General features: G+C 34.2%; 1 protein-coding gene across 1 annotated transcript in view; it reads right to left on the minus strand.

Moving 5' to 3' along the window:
- Positions 1-23,824, minus strand: part of ROBO2 (roundabout guidance receptor 2) — a 561,209-nt gene that overhangs the window by 142,793 nt on the left and 394,592 nt on the right. The window contains exons 6-7 of the mRNA XM_047100461.1: positions 18,424-18,551; positions 13,600-13,611 (exon numbers count right to left, since the gene is read on the minus strand). Of these exons, the coding sequence (XP_046956417.1) occupies positions 13,600-13,611; positions 18,424-18,551 (140 nt within the window). The remainder of the gene's footprint in view (positions 1-13,599; positions 13,612-18,423; positions 18,552-23,824) is intronic.

Raw genomic sequence — 23,824 nt, forward strand, 5'->3', positions numbered from 1 at the left:
ACGGTGCATCTAACACCATTGTTGGAACTCTTAAACACTGAGCCTTTAGATTAACTTATCTGACTTCAAACCATGATCTGGCTAAAATTTGTCATCTCTAGTACCAAACAGAAAGGTAAGAATTATACGCTATGTTTTCCAATACGGCATAATGATGTTAAAATCATAACATTATGTTTTTCCTAAATATTTGCTTTGTTAAAGTAGCAGAAAACCTATGATCTTACTCTTTCTGTACTACTTAAAAGTACAACCTTTCTTAAGTATACTTATTTCATGTCATTCTTTATTCAAAAACCTACAGTATTTTTTTTCTAGAGCTTGCCCTTGCAATGCTTGCAAATTATTCTCCTCAGTGCAGCATTCTGGCTTCCATTAACTGGCCCAAAATTTTACCATCCTGACTCTCATCCCAAACCGACTCCAGTATTTCAGCAGAACAGCCTCCTTTCAATCACTCCCACATGTATTTTCTTGTTCTTGTTGTTCACCCATCTTGTTATCTATTATCCTTTGATCCATTTTGTTAACAATGATTAACCTGAACACACTCTACGTTGTACTTTTCTTGTGTTCTTTCCACTTTAAAGTACCTGCTCTTGCTTGCATGGCTTTTTTTTCTCTATTTTTCCCCCTGCCTAGGTGTCTTCCCGGAATAGGGGAGAGGTATCATTTTGTGTTGAAATGGTATCTTTATTTGGCCTGGAAAAGCCTCAAATAGGGAACACTAAATGGGTGTCTTGAAAAAAAAAAGAAAACAGAAAGAGAGTTCTTGATCTCAAGCAAATACTCAACATTTTTTTCCATCTTATCATACCAGAAGGATATGACACACTCCCACCAGCGACAGTGACTCACTATTGTAGTAATTCGGGTGGAGGCATGCCAAAGAAAATACGTTGTTTGAAGAAAATCTCCCAACTGATTCTGATATGCCCCTCTGTAGAGAAGGCCCCCCATTGCACATTGGAAATTTATGACACAAAGACTATCAATGAGTAGCCACCATGTGAGAGGGATAAAAGCAATGCAGAAAAACAGAGGAGTTGTGTAACAACCAATTCTAGATGTTGTTGCAAAATATTAGTTAATAGGCTTACCTCCCCAACAATAAAGAGTGAAAAGTCATTTCATTAAAATGCAATATGGAGTAGGAATAAGAGATGAATATTTACTTAGTTTATCACCAGAACAGACTGACTTCTAATTGATAAATGATTGTTTCTTCAACCTATTTAATTCTGTTTAATTTTTACTATTTAACACTTCATTTGACTTCAAAAGAATTTCTGTTAGTATTATTGGAAATGCATAATGTCAAAAAATATTTGATTTGAAGCTTATTAACACATAATTCATCTCAGAGGAAGCAATGCATTTATAATGGAAAACATAATTTAGGGATATTACATTTATAAAGTTTGTTTAATCACATTTTATCCATTTGTCATTATTCTCAAGGAATACAAGTGATCAACTTGCTAAATTACCTACCTTTCCAGTTAATCCCTTTCTTGCTGAATCCATGGCAATAACTCTTCTAGAAGAGTGCTATATCTTCTTTCTTAGTCAGTATCTTACTTCTGGCTAATGTTAAAAATTCTTATTCCATGCTAAAATGCCAGTATCTATACCTTTTATTTTCACAACAATCTAATAATCTAATAATTGTCTATCCATATATGTGCATTTCAAAAATCTAATATTTATCAATCATCTATTGATCATCTACATATATAGATATACTTCTTTACTGTCTAAATGAAAAGGTAAAAGTACTAAATGGCATGCTGCTTTCAGAAACATGAAAAGAAAAGTAAATGTCCATACGCAATAGAATGACTACAGGAAATCACAATTCTTATGTTCTTCACCTATTCAGACTTTGCATTCTGCTCTACCTATGAAAGGTCTCACATACACACATTGCATTCAATCCTGTATGAATAAAGACTTGTAGCGATCATGAAGCTATTACTCTTTACATTTTTGAAGTGCTTTTATTAGTCTTTAATTTTTGAAATATTCTTTAATTTATTGATTATGGGAAGACTACTTTTTGAGGATTCAAAAATAGCTAGAACTCTAAAAGTAACTCATGGCCATTTGAAATCTGATGATCAAATGAGGCCATTGAGTTAGTCAAATGAATTACACAGTGTGACTATAAAATCATGTAAGAGGCCTTCTATATATGTGTAGGAAGCAATTCCAAAGAGGGTTGAAAGTACCAACTTTTAGTAGTAAGTGTGACACCCACACAAAAGTATGCATGTTTGGTAATAGCGGTTAAAAATCATTTTTTGAAAAAATTATAGTCACATAATATACTTCTCCCTGAAAAGGAAAAATAATATCAAAATGAAATAATTCTATGATTATAGAGAGTGCCTAGAATGCCTTTGAAAAGAGTAAATTCACTTGGTTCAAAATATCTTGACATTTGGATTTTATGGGCAAGCACAGAAAAACAGTGTTATATAAACATAGCTATTTTGGATTTGGTCCTAATTTTTTTTTAAGACATCACACCGTTGGAAAACACCATGGTAATAAAATTATGCTAGAAATGAATTCAGATATTGGTTGGCACTTTCAACTCATAATACTATTCAATTATTTTAAACAAACATTTTTTGGTTTTATTTTGTGCTAGGAGCTGAAGGTTCTAAGATCTCTGTCCTCTGGAACTCACTGGTACCATGGAAACTCACACGGAAACAATCAAGTCTGATGCAACATGAGGAACATGAATGAGGGTTGTAATACAGGATGTCCTACCATTATGACAATAACTTGACTCAGTCTGTCTCCAACAATTGGGGAAAGCATGAAGACAGGAGGAGACAGAGAAAGAATGAGGGAGAGAGAGAGACAGGTTGAATTGTTCCTTGGAAATAAAGTAGATAAGGAAGGGAAAGTGGGATTCACAGAGGGAAAAAAGGCATGCATTATATTACAGATATGTTTCTCAGACTGCAACAATTATTACCCTGACCAACCTACATGACAACTTTTGACAAATCAGTCTGTTTGTTGAAGTGAAGGATTATGTTGCTAGAACCATGAATTTTTTCCATGTAAATAATTTTCATTGGTTTTAGCAAGTCCAATTTAATCCTCTAATGGTATTAAATATTTCTGCATTGCAATAAATGTAATAGTTAATTCCAAAAGTAATAATTTGGACAGGCTCAAAGATAATTTTAAACTTTATTATATTCCAGATTACCAAAATAGATTTCATTCTGATTTTAGGTTAAGTACAGGAAATCATGTAACTACAGTAAATAATTCTGAGATTCAACATGCAAATTTCGTAGACCTTCCAAATTCTACAAAAATTATAAATTAAGAATACTTACAAAAATATGTCAAAATTTCAAACAAATTTTGAATTGTTGAGCACATGTTACTATATTATTCTGTCCATTACCAATAGTAGTTTTACTTCTGTACTTGCTTTCCTGATTGACTAAAATACTGAGAACAAAATAAAATTTTGTTTTCTCTAAAGGATTTCACATTCTCAAAAAAAAAACTTTTAACGTAAAAGCTAATGAATTACCAAATAAGGCAATATTTACATTATATTTTATATCTCATTTTTTACCAACACAGAGAGAATAGTTTAACGAGTAATGAAAAACACTTATCTAGATCCTAACCTGGGAAAACTAGACTTTTCACACTGCAGATAGAAGGGGCCATAAATATGGGGGTGAGAAGGGGATTCTTCAAGTAAATGGTGAGACAAGACATCCATTTTCACTCACTTAAACTGTCAACTTGCCAGAACTGTCATGTCAGCACTTGAGCTAAACCATGAAGGCTGATCACATCCCATTATCTCATTTTTTTAGAAAAAGATTGCATGAAGATGCCAATCAGAAAAAAAAAAAAAAGGAAAAGAAAAGAAAAAGAAAAAGAAAAAAAAAAGGAAAAAAGGACTTGGAACCAAGAAACAAATGTACTGATGCTGAAGGGCTGCTTAGTTAACGGAATTTTAATATGCAACTGCAATGTTTCTTAATAACATTAATTACACGCTTAGTAAGGCACCATCCTAACTCATTAGTGCCTTCTTTTTGTTGTATTTTATCTCCTACCAGCAGAATGGGGACTATGTGATTGGCCTGTTACCATTAATGTTGCTTAATCTTTTTATAGCACTATTTAAAGCTGCTTGCATAAACATTTTCTAGGCAAATATTACCTATGTATGCATATGTGTGTATCAATTAACTGCACCAACATTTGGCGTGCCCCTACCACATGTAAGTGTTATGCTAGACCTAGAGGCAGCAGAAAGATAAATACAACAATGTATTTACTAACAAAGAGCTAATAGTTTTGTAGGACAGATGAAAATAATATCCCTAATAAATCTGGAAAGCAATGCTTGCCATAAGAGAGATTTTAAAAGTCATTCAGATATATTTTAACTCAAAATGTAATTTAACTTGGTAGCTTATATATTTTTAATGCATCTAATTATGTACTATTCCCTTGAGTGACATTTAATATGTTTAAATAAGTAGAGTCATAATTCAAATGTCATGCATATAATTTTTAGGTGTAATGCATATCATAATATCTGTTTTAAGGTACACATATACACACATATATGTATCATGATATCTCTCTCTGTCTATAAGTTACTATTACTTATATAAGTGAAAACTTTGACTTTCTTATAAGGTGAGACTAAAATGTTCATGCTTTTTTTTCTGGCAATAGACAGGGAAATCTCTTAATACTTATTTCCTAATGCTATTTCAGTCCAAAGTATTATCTTATTTTGATGTTTTGTATTTATAGTACTTTAATTTTAACTGCTAAGTTAATACATTTAGTGTTTATTTTATTCTTATTTGGAAAAACTCCAACATTAATGAGTATTTAAGTTTTTTTGATACTCGGGTTAAGATAATAGAGTAAAGGTTCATTGTTCCACTTTCCTCTATTTACTACCAAAGAAACTAATAATGTACAAAAACTACCATAACCCCAAACCACAAATGGTGAACTACCCTTACCAAACACAGTCAAGTCTGGAGAAAATGAGGAAGTTTGGTAAATACCAACTAGCCTCCATCCACAGTCTATCAATACCAATTCCACAAAAACTATGTCAATGGTGTGGAAGTCCATCCCATGGATCTTAGATGAGAAGAAGAAAATTTAGAATCAAGAAGGAGACTTGGGAAATAGGAGATGTGACTTTGTAGACAACCAGTTACAATTCAGAAGTTGAGGAGAAGGTACCAAAGGAAAGGAAAAGCCAAGCATACTGTTAATGGCCAAATTGTAGGGTGGCCTCCATGAACTTCACTTACTGGAGAAACTCCCATGATTATGTTATGTTACATGACAAAAGGAATTATGTAAATGTAATTAAGGTTACTACTCAGTTGACCTTAAGATAGAGAGAATAATGACCATGGGTCTAACCTAATTACACGAGTATTCCATCAGGAAATTTTCTCTACCTGCTAACAGAATGGGGAGTCAGAGAGATATAGAGCAAATCATACAAAAGATTCAACAGATCATTGCTGACTTTGAAGGTTGTGGGGGTCATGTGCAAAGGCTAGCAATTGAACTGTGAGCAATCCGTTGCTGGCAGTCAACAAGAACATGGGGACTTTAATTCTACAGACGCAAAGAACTTAATTCTGCCCACCAACCTGAATAAATTTTTGAACTGGATTCTTCAGGAGAGTTTCCAGAGAAGAGCTCAGCCTGGTCAAAATCCTGTTTATGGCCTGTGAGATGCTAAGCTAAAGACTTAGATAAGCCTGTTTCAACTCCTGACCTAGGAACTGTAGCCTAATAAATGGGTGCTAATGAAGTTGCTCAATTTGTGGTAATTTGTCATGCAGTAGTGGAAAACTAATACACCTAAAAATCATTTTTTATTATGAAGCAGTAATTATGAAGAAAAATGAAGAGAAAATTTCATATGGAATACGGAGAGCTTATAACTTAAAAGAGATTTGCTGTGTACCACCAGGAACACCAGCATACCAAGAAGAAACAACTTCTTTTTTGATAAAATATTCAAGACGTCAGGCCTAGTACAGATTACTGAATGACCCTGGTACTTCCCACTTTCTCTTCTCCAAACATGCAAACTCTAATCTTCAGCAGTTAACTAAATGATTAATAATCAGGTAGGGCCTAAAACAGGATCTATATAGAACAAAATAAAACAAACTATACAGTAACTAAATGTATAATTATTGACAGAAAAAAAACATATTCAATTAATAAAAGAAAGAAAAAGAATCTCTATTGTCAAAAAATTACCCAAAGAAACACAGAAATACTTTATACTAGTTGTCCATAGACTAAATGAAATTTCATACAACAGGGTCTCTCTTTTTTAAAAGAATCAAATTAAAAAAAAATCTTTGAAAAGGAATAAAAGAGCTCAAAGGCAACTGGAGGTGAAGAATATTATATTTAAAGTTAGTAAGGAACAAAAGAGAAAATAAAATTAAGAAATGAATATATTTGGAAACACAAAAATGATAACTGCAGTTGAAACAGGGGGACAATATAGGAATTCAGAAATCAGACAATATGGGGAACCAGGATGGCTCAGTTGGTTAAATGTCTGACTCTTGGTTTCTGCTCAGGTCATGATCTCTGGTTCAAGAGTTTAAACCCCACCTCGTAATGCCAGTACAGAATCTGCTTGGGATTCTCTCTCTCTCCCTTTCTCTCTGCCCCTTCCCTGCTCGTGCTCTTTCTCTCTCTCTCTCTCTCTTTCTCAAAATAAATAAATTAAAAAAAAAAAGAAATCAGACAATATGAAATAAAAATGATGACTGAACTGAATAAATTATTATATTGAACTGAATAAATATGGAATTAAGATAAAGAAAGCCAACATAACTCATGGGAAAAATTAGCAAAAGATAAAAGAGAAGAAAACACTCTTCAAATAGAGTAAATTACAGCATGAATCTGCAGATTTGAGGGGCTTGTATTCTAAGAATGTTACTTACAGGGTGACCAGAACCAAGACATAATCCAGCAAAGTTACGGAAGAAAGGACTACACTGGTATTCAAATAGTAAAATGGAATCTCAGCCAAAGATAAAAATATTCTACAAGCCTCAGACTTCACTATAGTAACATTCCAATACTAAAGCAACCCAACATTTTTGCTAAGTTCTGAGAAAAAATATGACTCGATAATTTTATACCTATCTTCTTTAGAGGCAATGAACAGACATTGTCCAACACACAAGGCCCTTGAAGAAGAATCAAGTCAGTGACTCAAATCATCCAACCATGAGAAGTAACTAGCACTTGCTTTTCACTTTAATAATTAGCATTAGCTTATTTTAAACGTTTCTCATTATGGAAACTGTTGGAATGTACAAGACAAAACAGAATGCATTATTTTTTTACCTCCTATTTAATCAAAACATATGGAGCAATGAAAACGCGATGCTCAATAAAAATTAAATTGGACTCTGCATAAGGTAGCTAATTAGCGCCAGGTGCAGGAAACATTAAGTGCTTGTAGGAGGGAGATGATTACCTCGGGTCATGGGGTAACAGCTTGTCCAAGGAAGAAAGTCTGCAGGGAATAAAAGTATAGGTTTCCTTTCAAGACACACTCAGGATGCCTTTTGCAGAAAAGTGGATCTTGACATGAAAGGGTTCATATATAATACCTACATGTTTTCTGATTTAAAAAAAAGAAAGCCTGGAATATTTCCAATACTAAGTTAAATTATATACAGCACATAACATTTTCCAGATTTCAAGGTGGGTAGAGGGTGGTGGTATCAAAAATATCAATTGCCTTATTCTGTAAGTAATGTCTACTTTATAATTTTTCCTGAATGAATTTCTCAATTACTCACTTTTTATTGGATCTCTTGGTGGTCTCAGTAATGTGCTTTAGAGCATGTTAAAACAAAACTGCACTTCAGTTCAAAAGAGATTTTTCTAAAAAGAGGATAGAATTATTTTTGTGTTTAAGCAGTGAAAACATTGAAAAAGCAATGTGCCTATAGATTTTTGTTTAGAACAGTGGCTGCTTCTTTTAATTAATAATAACAACATGGAAATTTTGCCTAAAACATATATATTTCTAAATACCTACAAACTCTGCTGTGGCCAGTCATGTTCTTCCATCAAAAGAACACATCGTTTTGAGTCACTAAATAAGGAAATATGTACACGATTCCATAAAGTTGTGTATTGTCAGTTTGTTTCTGATGTTTTAAGCAAGTTTCACCTGATGCACACAGCTTTTCGTCTCCGTACTGGAGGCAGTCAGCATCTAGCATATGGTGTACATGATAGAAAACGGAGCAGGGCTCAACTTCACAAGCAAGGCAGCTGGTAGATTTGACAGTTCTTTTCCAAATTACTCATCATGTTTTGAGTTGCTGCTAGGAAAAAATGTGTTGCCCATCTCCAAAATAGATGTTCTTTTTTATTTTTAAGCTTGAGAAAGGCTTCCAATAGAAAATAAGACAGATGGGTATAGGAAGCAAGTTATTTATCCCTATTTAGACTATTTTCTTCTGTCAGTTCCCTTATCAGAACTTATCAGAAGAGTTTTCCAAATAAATGGATATTTCCACATTTTTTGCTAACTGTGTCCTATGATGTACTTTTTCATCTCATGTAAAGAATGACTCTGGAATAGTAAAACGTCAAAGCCGCGGGAAGGGCTGGCAGACATTTGATAATCAAAGTGGCCTTTGTCTAGATTCTGTGGTAACCAGCAAATATGAAAGTGGGATTAAAGGACTCTTTTCAGACGTTGATAACATTGCAGGCGAGGAAGTGAAATCTGGAGAATACTCTTCTTCATTGGCAAGTATGTGATTGTCTGCTTTCAGTAATGTCTCCCACACCAAGGATCCTCTAAATCAAGAGTTATTCCTACAATCTCAAAAATAGAGACCAGAAGGTGTTTATTCCAACTGCAAATTGCAGAGTTGCCAATTCTTTAATTCAAATGCAGGTCATAAGAGTTATACATATGGACAAAACTCCCAGTTTGGGGGTTTATAATGATTTCTAAATGGGCTTTCCACCCATACTACCAAGTGTTTTTTTTTTCTTTACCCTATATGTAATGTAATGATTCATTCTGAATCTTTACAGATATTTTTACATTTTAAAAATAAAAATTTACAAATTAAATTTAATTTACAAATTAAAATTTACAGTATTTACATACTCTGGAATCTGAATATATTTCTAATTTTCTTTCAAAAGCTTTATATAGGAACTATCCCTTAAATTTTCTCTAAATTTTATAAACTTGGTGCATATTTCTTCACCTAATTTATATGGGACTTCAAGGCCAGATTTTTTTCTCCTTTCTGTGGCTTCTACTTTGTTATATACCCTTTATGCTATCTCTATGAGCTTCAAAGTTGAAAAACTTACGTTTCAGTCCACTAACAAATACTAATATTAATGTACTTTGCAGAGAACTTCAAAGTTGAAAAATGTGTGTCGTAGTCAACTAACAAATATTAATATTAATGCAGTTTCTATTATTTGAATATTTAATTTATTATTTACCTGATTTGTACCTTCTTACATTACAATAAAAGTTGGCATATCTATCACTCCTGAATTCAAATTCATGTAAAAAGTTTATGCAAAGATTCATATACACCAACAATGAAGCAACTGAAAGAAATCAAGGAATCCATCCCATTTACAATTGCACCAAAACCCATAAAATACCTAGGAATAAATCTAACCAAAGAGGTGAAAAATCTATACACTGAAAACTATAGAAAGCTTATGAAAGAAATTGAAGAAGACACAAAAAAATGGAAAAAAGATTCCGTGCTCCTGGGTAGGAAGAACAAATATTGTTAAAATGTCAATAATACCTAAAGGAATCTACATATTTAATGCAATGTCTATCAAAATAACACCAGCATTCTTCACAGAGCTAGAACAAATAATCTTAAAATTTGTATGGAACCAGAAAAGACCCCTAATAGCCAAAGCAATCTTGAAAAAGAAAACCAAAGCAGGAGGCATCAAAATCCTGGACCTCAAGCTATACTACAAAGTTGTAATCATCAAGACAGTATGGTACTGGCACAAGAACAGACATTCAGATCAATGGAACAGAATAGAGAACCCAGAAATGGACCCACAAATGTATGGCCAACTGATCTTTAAAAAGCAGAAAAGAATATCCAATGGCATAAAGACAGTCTCTTCAGCAAGCGGTGCTGGGAAAACTGGACAGCGACATGCAGAGGAATGAACCTAGACCACTTTCTTACACGACACACAAAAATAAACTCAAAATGGATGAAAGACCTAAATGTAAGACAGGAAGCCATTAAAATCCTTGAGGAGAAAGAAGGCAAAAACCTCTTTGATCTTGGCCACAGCAACTTCTTACTCAACACGTCTCTGGAGGCAAAGGAAACAAAAGCAAAAATGAACTACTGGGACCTCATTAAAATAAAAAGCTTCTGCACAGTGAAGGAAACAATCAGCAAAACTAAAAGGCAACCGACAGAATGGGAGAAGATATTTGCAATGGACATATCAGATAAAGTGTTAGTATCCAAAATCTATAAAGATTACCAAAATCTATAAATATTATCAAACTCAACACCCAAAAAACAAATAATCCAGTGAAGAAATGGGCAAAAGACATGAATAGACACTTCTCTAAAGCAGACATCCAGATGGCCAACTGACACATGAAAAAATGCCCAACATCACTCATCATCAGGCAAATACAAATCAAAACCACAATGAGATACTACCTTACACCTGTCAGAATGGCTAACATTAACAACTCAGGCAACAACAGATGTTGGCGAGGATACGGCGAAAGAGGATCTCTTTTGCATTGTTGGTGGGAATGCAAGCTGGGTGCAGCCACTCTGGAAAACTAAAAATAGAACTACCCTACAACCCAGCAATTGCACTACTAGGTATTTATCTAAGGGATACAGGTGTGCTGTTTGGAAGGGACACCTGCACCCCAACGTTTATAGTAGCACTACCAACAACAGCCAAAGTATGGAAAGAGCCCAAATGTCCATCGATGGATGAATGGATAAAGAAAATGTGGTATACACACACACACACACACACACACACACACACACACACACACACAATGGAGTATTACTTGGCAATCAAAGAGAATGAAATCTTGCCATTTGCAACTACATGGATGGAACTGGAGGGTATTATGCTAAGTGAAATTAGTCAGTCAGAGAAAGACAAATATCATATGACTTCACTCACATGAGGACTTTAAGAGACAAAGCAGATGAACATAAGGGAAGAGAAAAATAATATGAAAACAGGGAGGGGGATAAAACCTAAGAGACTCTTAAATATGGAGAACAAACAGAGGGTTACTGGAGGGGGTGTGGGAGGGGTGATGGGCTAAATGGGTAAGGGGCATTAAGGGATCTACTCCTGAAATCATTGTTGCACTATATGCTAATTTGGATGTAAATTAAAAAATAATAAAATTAATTTAAAAAAGTTTATGCAAAGAAAAAGCAAGCTAATTTCCTCATTATCAGTGTCGTCTCTGGTGATCGACTAAAAGCATATCCAACGTTCAGTTTCCAAAATTAATAGCAGTTGTCAAGTTTAAAGTATAGTTCTTCATATTTCTGAACATTGTCATAAGTCATTGGAGATAGATTTATGAAATGACAGACTTTCCCAGAACAAAACACAATGTGTCAAAAAGCTATTCTTTAGTTCCAGTCCAATGGGAATTAAAAAAATCATTTTAAACAAGAATAAAAACAGAAATAACTTCAAAATGCCTTGCAGGTGACAAGTACATCCCAATACTCTCTGTGCATCACATTTTCTATTAATGTACATCTTTTCTATTTATGAGTTTTAAATGTATTGGAAATTATTAACATATTGTTTTATGTTCTGGGAACTTGTGAAGTAATATAAATCAAGTGGTCATGGTTTATCGGCATAAGGTTTCTACATATAAAGATCTACAATTTAAATGTTATTTTTCCTGTTAACCAGAAAAGTCATCTTATTGTTTCCCATTCACTTCTTAATGTTTTATATCGTACCATAGATATGTAAAGTTATCATTAATAAGAATTCATACAACACTAAAAAATGAGGCTTAAAACTGTAACATATTCTTCAATTTCTTACATCACCAAGTGTAAAAAAGCATGATCAATTTAATAATTATATTGAAAGAAAACAAGATTGTATTTTATGACTGCAAGACATAGCTATGTTTCAAAAACACAAAAGTATAAAATAATATATGTCTCAGAAACTAGGAATGTTGATCAATATTGGCATACAAAGTGTTTCCACATATATAATCCGACCTGAACTCATTTCATTCCTACAACAGCTTTGAAAAGTCAATATTACTATCTCCATTTTCTAGGTGAAGTCACTGAGGATCAGGGATATCAAACAACTAACAAAAGAAGCACTGCTCAGAAATAGCAGACCAGAAACTCAGATTGGGAAACCAATGTTCTATTTTCTGTATTGTTATGTATGTAAGAATATACTACATAACAATAAGGTTTGTGAATGTTTCAACTAATGGAAAAAAAATGTTATGAGTTTGGACCAATATATATCAAATGTCAATGTCAAGTCAGTGTATTAAGAAAGATTTTGAAGTTAGATGGACCATTTACAGAGCTGTGTCAAATTGACAATTTATTAAAGTATCTCTTGTTATATTAAAAAAGAAACATACTAAATTCATTCTCCCATCCATCCATCCATCCATCCATTTATGCATCAATCTGTTCATTTCCTTATAACACAATTACCAAGATTTCTTTTATTTAAACATGTATTGGTTGGTTAAGCTAAACTTTAAAAGAGATGCAGAAAGATTATTAGATCAATGAATTTGAAAAGATTTTTTTTCCAAATGTTTACAAATAATTACCACTTAAATTACTGCAAATGCAAACAGTTAACTTCACTTTTGCAAAGCTGAAAGAAGGATGAGATATATTAAAACCACCAACTTTCCATGCCAAAGAACACAATTCATCCTTCCCTTTCCCTCTTAGTGTAAGCATCTCCTTAGAATAACTTGAAGCATTCTACCACATTTTGCTTAAATAGGCATACAGATAATAAGTATACAGCAGTTAAAAATGCCCATAATAAACAAGGACTTGAAGCTGTTTATAAAAAAAAAAGTGCATCCAGTAGTCAAACTTCTTAACTGAGTTCATAATCATTTATCTTAATGAATATCAAGTATAACTAATACATGATTATTTTACATATACAGGAAAAAAGAATTATTGTATTTTTCTCTTTAAGAAAAGTTAGCAGTTTATAGTATTAAACATTCATATATTATTTTTCAGGAAAATCATTACCTATTCATTGTTAATACCAAAAGTCACTATAAAATGTTTATCAAACTGATGAAAAGATCAGGAGCAATTTTTTACAGAAGACAGTCCCTCAAGTAATATTTAAACATGGGTGATAAATATATTTCATTCTCTTAAATCCTAGTATGCGTGAGTTATGAAGCATTGTACAAAGCCATGCTAAATGGATAGAAGGATGGCTACTTACCAACAGGGCGAGCTGTAGACATTACAATGGTGTGGTGAGAACATAAAGAAGAAATTAAAAAAAAAAGAAAGAAAAGAAAATTATCAGAATGCATGATGTGTAATGTTACATTCAAGTATGGACAGTAGAGTGATTTCTAGTCTTATAATTCAAGTATGAACAGGATGTCTGAGTTTGACTAAAACTGAAAGTTATACATATAATTTTAAGAAAATAATTATTTTGCATTCCAGAATTAGCTCTATGTGATGTGAGAGATAATTTCATGTAAAGTTTGATTGTCACCACTTACTATAGTTATTATTTCAAAGAACTTTTTAAACAGCCTGTATTACCCCCAAAGTTAAGAACCTGATGAATATAACCATTCAAGTCACAGACTAGCAAATGTCATGTCAATAAAAGAAGGCCTCACTGTCTGATTTAAATAGGAATTGGATTTTAAGCATGGTTAGTCAGAACCATTACAAGGACTACAGAAAAGCCCCTGACGCTGCTTTTCAGCCAGTAATAAGTTAAGATCACATCACTTTTCATCCGTGGACAGGGTGGATGAAAATATAACAAATAGGTTGGAACATCCTTAGAGATTTCAACTGAGTAGCTCCCTAACTACTGTTAAACGTTTTTCTTCTTCTTCTTTTTTTTTTTTTTTTTGGCAGAGGGCAGGAAACAATGACTGACAAGTTGATTCTTGTTCACTCTGAGAATGGCTTTCAAACTGCTGCTTCAACAAATTATTATTATTTTTTTATTATACCATAACTTTCAATCACTAACATCATTAGTAATAGGCTGGCCCTGTTATTAATGCATAGCAATTGTAAGAGACACACATGGGCTTAATAGTACTTTCTTTACAAAGAATAATGCCAAATCAATTTAGATAGTAAACCACTTTATATAAAAGCAATGGAAAAATATAAAAACATATGGTGCCATTATTCCAATGAAGAAGAAATATATTTAGTAGCATTTGAACTTTTATGAACTCTTACATTCAAAATATAAACTTTAGTGACAAACAAGTGTCTCACCCACATCCTAGTGGATAGCTCTAGTGCATATATAATGTGACTCTAGAATTTAGCATAGTTTTGTCTTGATGATGTCTCATTGGACATGATGAGATGGATATAGTCATTGAAACCATATTTATAGGCATTCATTCACTCAACCAATACGCCATGATTCTAACTTTGTGCATTTTCTGAAACAATATGGTGCTGCCTATTTAGGAGATGCATGCCTTATATTATTATTTACTATTAAAAGAGGGATTAAGATAATTCAAAGAAGAGCAAAGCAATTATAGCAGCAGGATGAAAATTCTAGCTCAGTGAAGCTCTAATGTGTCCTACAGTCTATGATGTGTTCCCATAGCAAGAGGAAGAAAAGAAGAATGTTGCCCAATGCACAATTTCTTTCCAATCTTGGGGGGAGGTGCACAAAAAAAATAATAACCAAGAACAAGATATCAGACGAAATCATAAAGTTGTGCCTTGTTCAAAATATATATCTCTTAATTTATCAACATCCAGTAGGAAAAGAACTTTGTCTTTTCGTTTTTAATTTGCATTTTCAGGTGTCACCTGAGGCTAAATCTCAAACACAATGTTTCATTTAGAAACGAAAAGGCATTTTGAGTCTATGATAATAAAGAGAGAAAAAGAAGAAACCATGGTGAAAAATCAGGTTTAAAAAAATAAAATATATTTCTCTTTCACCTAGTCTAGGGTAATTCAAAAAGGAAAAAGTTTTATTGCCCTAGAAGCAATATAGTTTTTCCAATGAAGTCTTGATTTATGCAAAGCCAATTTCAGCAATTGAAATGGGGAAAAATGTTTACAAATATGCAGTTTGTGTTAACACATTCTGGAGCCATTTAAAAAAGCTCTCTTAGATCATGAATTATTTGATTAGAATATAAATGCTAGGAGGCTGGTTGTTGTTTAGCATTACTTCTTTCTAATTTTATGTTCCTCAAGTCAGCAAAGGGAGCCACTTGCTGTTAAATTTAATTTTATAGTCTATTTTCACCTTATTTTGAAGTGGAAAACAACTGAGTAAATCTGTGTTCCAGATTTTGACTACAAAAGTCCTTTTCCTTTTCCCCAATTGAATATCATGATAAAATTTTAGCAGAAACATCCCAATTAAACTTCTTGTTTTTGTTACATAGCAACATTTTATCTTGAAAAAAACCCCAGCAGGTGGATGTTTTCAAAATCAGCAAATTAAACTAAACTGTGTCCCTGCATTAAATGGATGAAAATGGATGTGGCCTCTTGGGTCGGTTGACCCTGTTCTAATAAAACAATCCAGGGAAGGGCTAACCATTTCACGTACGTGCATAGAAAAATGAGCACAGAAAAAAATTAAGTCATAGATAATATGCGTTTTCTCCTGTTAACCTCTTAGCATGAGAAGTTCCAACTGCTTTTCCTAATGGTAAAAAATATTTTTAAACAATATTTTACTCCACATTCTATTGTCTTATGGAGATTCTTTTTCTTTAACCCTGTTGCTGAGGTTCATTCAGTCTTAGATGAGTAATAAATACATACCACACAGATTAAACTCTCTAATCCATCTACAGGACACAGATTAGGGGAGAGACCATTTAAGGTTTGCTGATTTAAAAAAAATCCTATTAAAAACAAAAAAACTCTATTAGTTTTTTAAGGTAGCTCTAAACATCCATGCGAGAGGAGCATGCTTTGTTAAATGAAATGTTAAACCTGAAACTTTCAACAAATTACGAAAACAATTAGCTGGGAAATATTTTAAAGCAAACAGACCACTTCATGTCTCATTCAGCCAAGCATTCAAGTATAAAAAGAACTGCTGCTTCTACAAACAAACAACTCCTCACATTTTCTCACCATTTATGTTTAGTCAGCAAATATTTTTTTTTTTTAAATGGAACATTTCTTGGGGGGGTGTTTATTTTTTTCCCCCGCTCACTTTAGAAACAACAAATAAATAAGCTTTGGGGGAAATTTGGTCAAGTGATTGTTTTCCCAAAGAACTAGCACACAAATCTATATTAATATAGAATCACCTACAGGGAATGTAGATTAGATATAGTAAAGTGGCTTACAAAGACTATCAGATTTTGATAATATATAATCAGTGTATATATTTGATTGTTATATGATCATAGCTTTTTATGATCTGTTAACTAATGAGGAATGGAAATGTTTTTAAACAACTAGCTTGCCAATTTTGTCTAAATCTGTTCTGTACCTAAGTTCACGCTAGAATGTCTGGATGGGAGGAAAAAATGGATTCAGTGGAATAAAAATGGAGCAATTGGAAAGTATGGAAATCATCAATATTTTCCAAGTCGTTCAAAGTGCATGTCTCCTAATAGTTACCCGAAGGAAGTTAAGTTTTGGGTTCTGTTTGTTTGCTTGTTTGTCTTGTAGTGGTTTGATGCTGAAATCATGGGTCAGCAAAAATCATTTTTGGTCCAGATGGAGGACCAACATGAGAATCCCTGACACATTTCTCACCAAGCCAAATTCCTCCAAACCTTTTCACCCATCTGTGAAAACTTCTGGGAGTACAGCTGCACAAGGTAGGAGGTGTGACTAAACAGGATGAGATATAACTGAGTCTCTCAGTTACAGGGTGCGAGCATGCAGCTGACCTGATAAAGGATGAGAGGAGAAGCCATCAGTTGGGGTGGTGGGAGAAAGGTGGAAAGAGATCAGAGGACGTGCTTGCCTATCGCTGTTTGAAATCCCGTGAGTGTAGGGGCGCCTGGGTGGCGCAGTCGGTTAAGCGTCCGACTTCAGCCAGGTCACGATCTCGCGCTCCGTGAGTTCGAGCCCCGCGTCGGGCTCTGGGCTGATGGCTCAGAGCCTGGAGCCTGTTTCCGATGCTGTGTCTCCCTCTCTCTCTGCCCCTCCCCCGTTCATGCTCTGTCTCTCTCTGTCCCAAAAATAAATAAAAAAAAAACGTTGAAAAAAAAGTTTTTTAAAAAAAAGAAATCCCGTGAGTGTAAATGATGTGGTGGGTGATGTCTCTTTGGCAAGAGTAAGTGTAGATGCCCACATGGTACCACTTGGTAGCTGGGGCTATATAATGTACTCATGTGAGTCAACAGGCACCACCAGGAAGACAGCTGATTCATTCTACCTCACTGTAGGGTTAAGTACTGCTTTCTTTCACTCCTAACCAATTCCAGGGAGTCTATAAATGAATATTATTCCCATGAATGAAAAAGTGCATGACACTTTTCCCAGAAAGTGAAAGTTGTTACAGGAGCCACACTATTTCAGTTATTCAAGGCCAATGAACTTCACAAATCACTCTCTCAATCAGATTTTCTCAATGCGGTAGCTCATTTGTATCCATTTTCCACCCTGCAAGCAGTGTCAGTTTTATTGTTTTTAATTGCTTCTTGGATGCTGAAATAAAAAGAATTTCAAAGTAGTACTCTACTAGTATAAACCCGACAAACTAGTAAACAGAAAACAGAGTACCTTTGAAACTGTGACACTTAAAAGCAGTAAATACTTCAAAGCGGTGGGACCACGAAGACTAGTATAAATCTTTTCTACTCTTAAGATTTACTTTTAAACCATATTAACTATTATTCATTAAATTAAAAAATCGCTTCAAATAATCATCCTTTTGAACCAAATTTGAAAGTAATTTTATTTCAATTAATAATAGAAAGGACACAAAATCTAAACATTTTAGTAAAAAACAATAGAAGAGTATCAGCTATTATTTTGACTGGGAGTTCACTTACCAATTTAACCAAATATTAGTCTGCTGATTCAATTGTGTTTCCCATCTTATGTTTCTTACCTCGGACTGTGAGAGAAGCAGAGGCTTCCACTTTTCCAACCCGATTCTCAGCAATACACATATAGGTGCCTTCATCTGTACTCATGGCCTTTTTAATTCTCAGAGTATAATCATCTTTGATGTCATACCTGTGTAGAATACGAATTGGTCTTATTAAATAACATTTCAGCTATATTAAGATAACACTGTTTTCATCTTCATTTCTTCTCTTTTGTGACTGTATTTCAACTAAAACAAAACACATGTACACATACACATGTAATATGCCGCCACAAAGTGTAATTGCTTAGATTTAAGGTTTTACTAATAAGATCATTAAGTTCATATGTGACTTCTTGCCGTTTGATTACCAATGATCGATACTTTATACACATATACATCTCTTACTGCATCAAAACTATAAAAGGCATTAAAAGCACTTTAAACTTTTCCGTGGTAGTTCTTAGATAATAAGGAAATAGTGTATATTTCAGTGTCTCAGTGAGTTGTATCATTTTGTAAATTATGCTGCATTTAAATATCGGATTTAATTTGGGGGCATCTTGAATATAAAGCTAAAATATATTAAAGGGCATTTTTTCTCTTATTGGCCAATTGACACAAACACCTGGTTGAAAGAATTAAGAAGGAGCCGGGGTTTTTTTTAATTAGTAATATTAACTCTTAAAATATCAACATGACCTGGAGTGGTTTTTGGAAATGCACATCCTCAGCTCTTTCACACATATTTATTTGCTTACTTCTATTTTTTTAAGTTTATTTATTTATTTATTAAAAAAATTTTTTAACGTTTATTTATTTTTGAGACAGAGAGAGACAGAGCATGAACAGGGGAGGGGCAGAGAGAGAGGGAGACACAGAATCTGAAACAGGCTCCAGGCTCTGAGCAGTCAGCACAGAGCCCGTCGCGGGGCTCGAACTCACGGACCGTGAGATCATGACCTGAGCCGAAGTCGGACGCTTAACCGGCCGAGCCACCCAGGCGTCCCCATTTATTTATTTTGAGAGAGACAGAGACCGTGCAAGTAGGGGAGGGGCAGAGAGAGAAGGCGAGAGAGAGAATCCCAAGCCGGCTCCACACTGCCAAGGCAGAGCCTGATGCGGGGCTCAAACCCACATCTTGGGGTTTGAGATCATGACCTGAGCAGAAACCAACAGTTGGATGCTTAACCGAATGAGCCACCCAGGTGCCCCTCATTTCTATTTTTTTAACAAGTAGACTAACACAGTAGCTCAGAAAAGAATTATAAAATTTTAATATGAATCTGTTGAAATGCTTTCATAAGAATATGCTTATTAGATTCTAAGAGATTACGATTACATAAGCAGAAGAACAAAGCTATTATCATCCTTTTCATATCTGATCTTTCCTCTTGATTTTCACTGATGGCCTTTGTTATTTCACTCACACAATTTTGCAATAGCTTTTGACTGATCACATTGACTTTCTTCCTCACATATATCACGCAGATAAAGCTGTATTTTAAAAATATTACCTTAATTGGTTCTGTCTGCTCACAACTAGCTGTGATTTCCTATTGCTTTCAGGACAAAACAAACTTTTTAGGCTTGCATTGAAGATGAGTATAATCAGATTTCTTCTACTTCTGGCTTTAGCTAAAAGAATAATAGCTTATGTTCATTGCAGTGTAAGACCTAATAATAGTTCTGTTTTATAGAGCTTTGAGTGACAAAAAGCAATGTCTATGAACCAGTCTTGCCAACTAAACGTAGCTATCCATGATCCTCTATCCTCCAATAATGCTGGTTACTTTATTGTCAGCATGTTTTCATTTAAACTTCTGCTGAGTTACAATGTCATAAGTTGTTAGGAAAGCTTTATCAAACTCTTGTTTGAAGCTTTCCATCTCAATAAAAACTGTAATTACTCTCTCCTTGAAACCTACTGCTATACAATCATTCTGCACTTGCTTACTTTTTGTATTTGTTTATTTTGATTAAGGCAGAGATCCTGTCTGCTTCACCCATTGCTATACCCTCAGCCCCTAACACAGAGCTTTTAACATCCAGTAGCATAACTGAGTAGTTTAGAGGACAGTCTCAGGAGCCAATGGCCAGAGTTCTAATCTAGGAGTCTACTTCCTCCTATGCTGGTAAAAGTGGACAAGATACTTAAACTCCCTGGGCCTCATTTTCTTCATTAGCAAAATGGTGCTGACAATAACAACTACCTCATGGAGTAGAAGTGAACTTTGAAGGAGACGTTACACATAAAATGCATAAAACTAGGATACAGAAAGCACAATACACATTATCTATTTTTATTACATCTTATTTTTATTATTTTTATTATTTTATTTTTATCTATTTTCATCTATTTTTATTACTTTATTTATTTTTAGTTTTATTACACCTGAACCTAGTAGGAGTTCAGGAAATATTGGCTGATTACATGATGAATATCTCATTTCTTACTGATATAAGGGTCAACCAAATCTAAATGATTGCAAGGCTGCAAATTTGCCACATTTGTCCAGTAGGGTTTTCTTATGAGCTACATTTACAGTTTAGGAGGACAAGTCCTGGGCTAAAATGCATACAAGAGTAACAGTGCATGTAAACTTTCTTTGCTTAACTTTGCCAATTAAAAACATGAAAAAAATTTTTTTATGATGGCTTCAGAAAAGGTGCTGGTGATGTATTTAATGTATTTAATGTCTAATAAAAATAATCCTTCCTACAGTTAGCCTATTTCTGCGTGACATGCTAAGCTCTCGGATACAAGGATTGAATAAAAATATAGTAGAACAGATCAACAAAACCAGGAGCTGGTTCTTTGAAAGAATTAACAACATTGATAACCCCTACCCAGATTTATCAAAAAGAAAAAGGAAAGGACCCAAATAAATAAAATCAAGAATGAAAGAGAAGAGATCACAACCAACACTGCAGAAATACAAACAATAATAAGAGAATATTATGAGCAATTATATGCCAATAAAATGGGAAATCTGGAAGAAATGGACAAATTCCTAGAAACATATACACTACCAAAACTGGAACAGGAAGAAATAGAAAATTTGAACAGACCTATAACCAGTAAAGAAAATGAATCAGTAATCAAAAATCTCCCAACAAACAAGAGTCCAAGGCCAGATGGCTTTCCAGGGGAATTCTACCAACATTTAAAGAAGACATAACACTTATTCTTTTGAAGCTGTTCCAAAAAATAGAAATGGAAGGAAAACTTCCAAACTCATTCTAGGAGGCCAGCATTACCTCGATTCCAAAACCAGACAGAGACCCCACTAAACAGGAAAACTACAGACCAATTTCCCTGATGAACATGGATGCCAAAATCTTCAACAAGATACTAGACAACCAGATCCAACAATACATTAAAAGAATCATTTACCATGATCAGGTAGGATTTATTCCTGGGATACAGGACTGGTTAAATATTCACAAATCAATCAACATGATACATCACATTAATAAAAGAAAGGATAAGAACCATATGATCCCCTCAACAGATGCAGGAAAATATTTAGCAGATATTTCTAATTCATCTCAAAACACTGAATTCTGGTTAGAGTTTTGTTACTGGCTCTTATTTAACTTAGTAAAGTCGCTTCACAGCACTCTGAATTTTTATCAAAAGCTAAAGGAGAGGAAGATAATCTTGAGTGTCAATAAAGGCCTCTCTGGATCAAACACACATGAAAACCATATTCTAAAAAAATTTTTTTAGTATTTATTCACTTTTGAGAGCCAGAGCACGAGTGGGGGAGGGGCAGAGAGAGAGGGAGACACAGAATCCGAAGAAGGCTCCAGGCTCCGAGCTGTCAGCACAGAGCCTGACACGGGGCTTGAACTCACAGACTACGAGATCATGACCTGAGCCAAAGTCAGACACTCAACCAACTGAGTCACCCAGGTGCCCCAGTATTCTAAGTTTTATAAAAGGATACTTATATTATCCATGATTTATGATTTGTCGTTGAGGAAAAAAAAAATAATGAATTGTATGTTGCCTCACGGTTCAAACAAACAAACAAAACACAAAAATACACATCCATTAGTGTATAGCATACTCAGAATAATCCTCTGAACCAGAAATTGTCATTTTACAGATGAGGAAACTGACCCTTAGTCGAGTGAAATGATTTGCTCAACGTCATTTTACTAATAAGAGAAAAATCAGAATTCAAACCTTGAACACTGCCTCTCAACCTGGTGCTTTTTCCACTCCTTATGTACCCCTTTCCTACAGTAAAATACTTTGTTGAATTTTTAACGTAAGACATATATGCCACAATATCTATATCACCTGGATAGAAATATAATTTCACATTCAGCAAACATAATTATACCTTATGGCAAATTTTACCTCACGTTAGATAAATTCATTATATAGGGAACAACATGGGGGATAGAGTGACAGAGCTTTTTATATCTTGCTTTAGTAAGAAAAAGTATTTAGGAGAGCCTGGGTGCCTCAGTCAGTTAAGCGTCTGACTTTGGCTCAGGTCATCTCCCGGTTCATGAGTTCTTGGCCTGCAGTGGGCTCTCTGCTGTCAGTGCAGAGCCTGCTTCAGATTTTCCGTCCCTCTCTCTCTGTCCCTTCCCTGCTCTTGGGTGCATCCCCTATCTCTCAAAAATGAATAAATACTTTTTTTTAAAGTGTTTAATTATAACTTACAGATTACATAATACTTGAACCCCAAATCAGAAAACCCGAGTCTGATTTGAAATCAGACTTGCTAAGATTTCTCACTTTTTTAAGGAGTTAAGAAAGCCAAGAATAGTAGTGGGGATACTGTATCAGTGTTTTAGTATTTTTAATTGTTTTTTGTTTATTTGTTTGTTTGTTTACCAAGGGTTCCTTCATCAGGGATCCAAGTAATTGTGCATTCTACTCAATAATTGTAATTTGGTCTCCATAAGAAAAATGAAAAATGAAATGCACCTTAGAGGAATAAACTGAATTAATCTTAGCTACTAAGAGACAACCTTTCAAAGATACCATGCTAGTATCAGAAAATAGTAAGTAAACTTTTTTTTTTTCTAACTATAGACAGGGTTTTAGTAGCAGGCTGTAAAAGTCTGGATAAGGACAATGGTCTGGCGGTATGGAGATTCTGGTTAGAATATTTGCAGGATTCCAACTAGGTACAGAGAGTACATGTATCCAGGTAATAGGTCCATTTGCAGTGAGATAATTAAGCCTGGAGAAGAAAGAGGTTTTTGCATGATATTTTTTTTAAGATTATTTATTTTTAGAGAGAAAGAATGGATGGGGGAAGGTCAGAGAGAGAGGGAGAGAGAGAGAATCCCAAGCAAGCTCCACACTGTCCACACGGAGCCCAAAGCAGGGTTAAAATGTACAAACCATAATATCAAGACCTGAGGCGCACTTGACCAAGTGAGCCACTCAGGT

This window comes from Lynx rufus, unplaced genomic scaffold (genome assembly GCF_022079265.1).
Source record: "Lynx rufus isolate CCGP_SWC_20201006 ecotype Redwood Valley unplaced genomic scaffold, mLynRuf1.p SCAF_5, whole genome shotgun sequence".
Classification (NCBI taxonomy): domain Eukaryota; kingdom Metazoa; phylum Chordata; class Mammalia; order Carnivora; family Felidae; genus Lynx; species Lynx rufus.